Source organism: Dreissena polymorpha, chromosome 9 (assembly GCF_020536995.1).
Source record: "Dreissena polymorpha isolate Duluth1 chromosome 9, UMN_Dpol_1.0, whole genome shotgun sequence".
Classification (NCBI taxonomy): domain Eukaryota; kingdom Metazoa; phylum Mollusca; class Bivalvia; order Myida; family Dreissenidae; genus Dreissena; species Dreissena polymorpha.
The window spans coordinates 62,867,093-62,871,843 of NC_068363.1; the positions used below are offsets into that span (position 1 = coordinate 62,867,093).

Consider the following 4,751-nt stretch of genomic DNA (forward strand, 5'->3'; position numbering starts at 1 on the left):
ATATAATTTCCACAACTTTGGTTCGCTTTTTAATAAAGCTATTTACTAGTATTAAATATTATTTATTACAACAGATAATTTTTTTGGTGAAATATAATACATTTAATGAAAAACAGATTGAATAAATGTAAATTCGTACAAAAAATTTTTTTTTTGGCATGTTACATGTTTCAACATAATATACTTGACAAGAAGTTAAGATGTAATTATCATGCGAACTACATTAATAACCAATGATGAGACTTATTAATATTATAAAGTATTATATCATGTAAAAATTATCCACAATTGTGATATGTAAGACGAGAAAAGTGGGTGGGGTAAGTAAAAAAACTGAAGAATGAAAAAATGCCTAATATTTATGTTAATATTAATTACGACATACTAACTTTTAAAACTTGTTATGTTAATGTATACGGATTTGTCTGATACTGATAAGAACACGTACAGTGCATGTAATAAGAGTATACATTTCACTAACTGATAATAGTAAAGGGACCTTTTCACAGAGTTTGGCAGGTATTAAAGTTTGTCATGTAATGCTTTATATTGATACATGTAAACACTGGCTCCAAAAAGCTCCAGTAAAAACAAGAATACAATTAAAGAAAGAAAAAATGTAACCCTCCACTGGGCTCGAACCACTGACCCATGAGGTAAAAGTCTAACGCTTATACCACTCGGTCATTCGTGCTTATAAAATGAGTTATGTATTTTATACTTTATTTAAGCTATCCTCGTAATGTCACAAAATATACCGATAACAACAGAACTCTTCATGTTATTCAATCGTTTCGCGTTGCAACGCTTGATAATTTTCAGGTTTTTAAATCGTCAAAAGATGCATATAATGGATATTTTATAGCATGGTACATGTTCAGTATTACTGTTTTCCTCACACATATCATAACTCAGGCGTAAAGAACAGTGGAGATATTTGAAGAGCCGAGAAACGTGGCAACAGGTTACCTGGCGTTGAGGTCAATAGTGTTATTTAATAAGTTTGGCTTTTTAAATAAAATTATTTAGCATTTCGTGGTTTCCTGCCTATTTTGTTCGTGAAATCCATAGACGACAATTATAGCAAGATTATGGAATATAGCAAAACTTCAAACTCCAGAAACTCAATCAAAAGAGAAACTAGAAACTTTCGTTCTTATCCGTTGTACTTTTTGTAACTATCTCGTTAATCGAAATAGTCGCGTCAGAATATTGCTTATTTTGTTTAAAGGCTTTTTAATATTGAATGAATTTCGAATACAATTAGATTCTGCTTGGGATTTTAAACTTTGTGTTTTTATTCATCTTGTGCTACAAAGACTGTTTGTCCTACCTATATGCACTAACACACGCAGGTTTCTTTTAGTTGAGCAATTCGAACATGCTGATTTTGTACGTATTTGTAACGGCTTTTACATATTGAAATTTGTGGAATAAACATAGAATTTGCTTGGGATTTTAATACTGTGTTTTTATGGATCCAAGGACTGCTTGGTATCAACCGGAACAAACTGGCTTGGTACATGATATATGGACGAGCATTATAGAGTCTGTGATAGGCGTTGACAACATGTCATTTAACAATCCTAATCTAGACCAAACGAATAAAGACTTCATTCCGCTAGATTTTCCGAAGAATTTGAACCAAAGAATTTGTGACAAAAACGAACAAAACAGTTTGAAGAATTGTCAAAACCTACATATATGTAAAAGAAAGCGAGAAAACAAGGCAAGCACTTACGGTTTCAATCGGTTAATTTACAAACATTATTTAAGTGATGGATGTCTAACGCCTTGGATACCCCAAGGAAGATTGTACCACCAACCAGCAGTTATTTGGTAAAAAATAATTAAATCTAATTTCAAACTCATGAAATTTTACGTTATGATACAACTTATTGTCATGTCGAGTGACTAATGACCAGTTTTGATTATTTTGTATCACAATCTTGTTCAGCGTGTATTTCCCGGACAGTAGTATGTTCCGATCGTTTAAAAAATATATATTTCCTTAAGGTTAGTTTTGTAAAAAAAATGCTTGCACTGTTATTTGTCTTTTTTGATTGCGAGAAACTCGATATTTGACATTGAACATCGTATCGTGGTCCTCTACCATTTTTTTTAAATCATGCCCATGTGGTCGAAACTGAACCCACACTAGGAAAACTTTTAAGCATGAATACAGTGAGCACATTAAAATTGACTTGTATGAAACTTCAAGGCTCTAAGGCATGTAACATCATAAGGTGGTCCTCTATCTAGTTAATACAAATAATGTACATGGGGTCATAAATTGCAACCATCATGTTTTTTTTTGGATATGTTTATATTAATTTTGTATGCCCCCGAAGGTGGGCTTTTAGTGATCGCACTGTCTGTCTGTCTGTCTGTCCGTCAGTCTGTCACACTTTGCATTTAGGTTTCGAAAAATGCTCAAAACTTCTATGTCGCTTAACATATAACCTTCATATTTGGTATGCATGTGTATATGGACAAGGCCTTTCCATACGCATACAAACTTTTACCCCTTTGACCTTGACCTTGAACTTAGAGTCCACGTTTAGGTTTTATAACCTGCGTTTAGGTTTCGAAAAAGCGTTTTTCGGGGGCATATGTCTTCCGATTGAGACAGCTTTTGTTTAAATATATTAACCAAAAGATCCGGTGGTTTGTTATTGCCATTGAACATATTATGGTCCGCTACCGAGTTTATTAGCTAAGTAAGTTCCTACATGTCTCAGATGAGCGACATAGGGCCTTTAGACTTTCCTGAGTTCCTTTCTTAAACATTTGATCAATGATTTTAAACAATTTTTAATCTGAAAGTCATATGCTATGGTGCAAAGAATCACTATAGACAATACTTTCATTCCAATGCAACAATTGTTTGCAGAAGTTACATTTTGGTAAAATAATTATTTTGGCCTTACAAATCGTCTGCTACTGGAGCCTGACAATATTATATGTATACCCCCACAAACGAAGATTAGAGGGGTATATAGGAGTGAGCTTGTCTGTCTGTCGGTCGGTCGGTCTGTCGGTCTGTCGGTCTGTCGGTCCGTATCAAGTGTCCGCTCTCTAATTCAAGTTGTTTTCATCCGATCTTTACCAAACTTGATCAGATGTTGTATCTAGATGATGTCAAGGTCAAGTTCGAATATGGGTCATGCCGGGTCAAAAACAAGGTCACGGGTTCACTTAGTGCGTTTTAAACATTTAGCATGGTGTCCGCTCTCTAATTCAAGTAGTTTTCATCTGATCTTCACCAAACTTAGTCAGAAGTTGTATCTAGATGATGTCTAGGTCAAGTTTGAATATGCGTCATGCCGTGTTTACAATTAGGTCACGGGGTCACTAAGTGTGTTTTTAATATTCAGCATGTTGTCCACTCTCTAATTCAAGTAGTTTTCATCTGATCTTCACCACACTTGGTCAGAAGTTGTATCTAGATGATGTGTAGGTCAAGTTCGAACATGGGCCATGCCAGGTCAAAAACTAGGTCACGGGGTCACTTTGTGTGTTTTAAACATTGAGCATGGTGTCCGCTGTTTTTTGGGAAGACAACATGCAAAATATTCTGTGTCAATGCGGCATGTGGGGTATTCGTCACGTCTGTGACAAAGCTGTAGTTGTTTTTAACGTGCCTTTTTCAAAATGTTGTTTATGACATGTATAAAGTAATTATGATATTGCCAGATTTTATGAAGCACGTGTATAATGTTTACATGTTAAAATATTATTTTTGCTATTTAAAGCATGTCCATGTCAAGTTTATTAGGAATATGAATACGTATTATTAACATTTAGAGATATCACAGTTTTAAAAATAATTCCAATCGCAGGCTGCAAACTTTTATTTTATATTTTCCTATAGTTTAGATAAAAAATCCTTTATTTGCAAAAGCCTTTTATATTGTATTTATTTGTATATTTTTCTGCCAAACGTGGTCTTTGATGCGTCTAGCGTTTATCCGTCAGCAGTATTTGATTGAAAAAAACTGTTTTGTTTTGTTTTTGTCTAATTAGCAATCGTTTAATATGGATATGAACAGTTTGCGTTCAATAACTTCAGTTAGGGTTTCGATATTGTGCTGTTATTTTGTCTAAAGGTAGGCTACATGTTGATCTGACAAGGACTTGCATTTGTGGCCCGTGGGGCCGCATGTCGCTGTAAAAAATAGAAAGAGTTTTCGCTAAATAAATTTGGATTGATATGTGTTTTTATTATTTTGTTTGTAAGTATTTATTTCGGAGACTACGTTAGAATTGCATTTAGGGCCAGTAGAATCAAGGTCACTGATAAAAAGTTGAGATTGGATGAAGATGCTTTGATGTTATTTTTTATATGTACCTGTCATTCCGACCTAGGTTGAGCCAGAAGGACCAAGGCCGCTAAAACTAAAAAACAAAACAAAAAACATTTCTTCTCCCTTTAGTGAAGAGATTTTATTTATACAATTATATGTTCATATTTCAGTTTATATGTACTGAATAACTACTACAGATATTTAACTTCAAATATGTCGCTGTGGTTATATTAGGTGAATGGCAGAAAAAATATATAAAACTTTAAAAGCGGAATAGTCTAGCGATCTTGAGACAGAACATCTTAAAAGAAATAATGGCCATTCATGTGTTATATAATTAATCTGAATTCATTTTATGAATTGCGGGTAATGTATTAATGCGACTTCCATTGAATACGGCGCACCCCTGGAAACCCGATACCTTGTGAAACAACCTTTAATTAT

General features: G+C 33.9%; 1 protein-coding gene across 1 annotated transcript in view; it reads left to right on the forward strand.

Moving 5' to 3' along the window:
- Positions 1–1,133: 1,133 nt before the first annotated feature.
- LOC127846102 (terminal nucleotidyltransferase 4B-like) overlaps positions 1,134–4,751 on the forward strand; it is a 33,070-nt gene continuing 29,452 nt past the window's right edge. The window contains 1 exon segment of the mRNA XM_052377277.1: positions 1,134–1,839. Within this exon segment, the coding sequence (XP_052233237.1) occupies positions 1,475–1,839 (365 nt within the window). The 5' untranslated portion in view covers positions 1,134–1,474.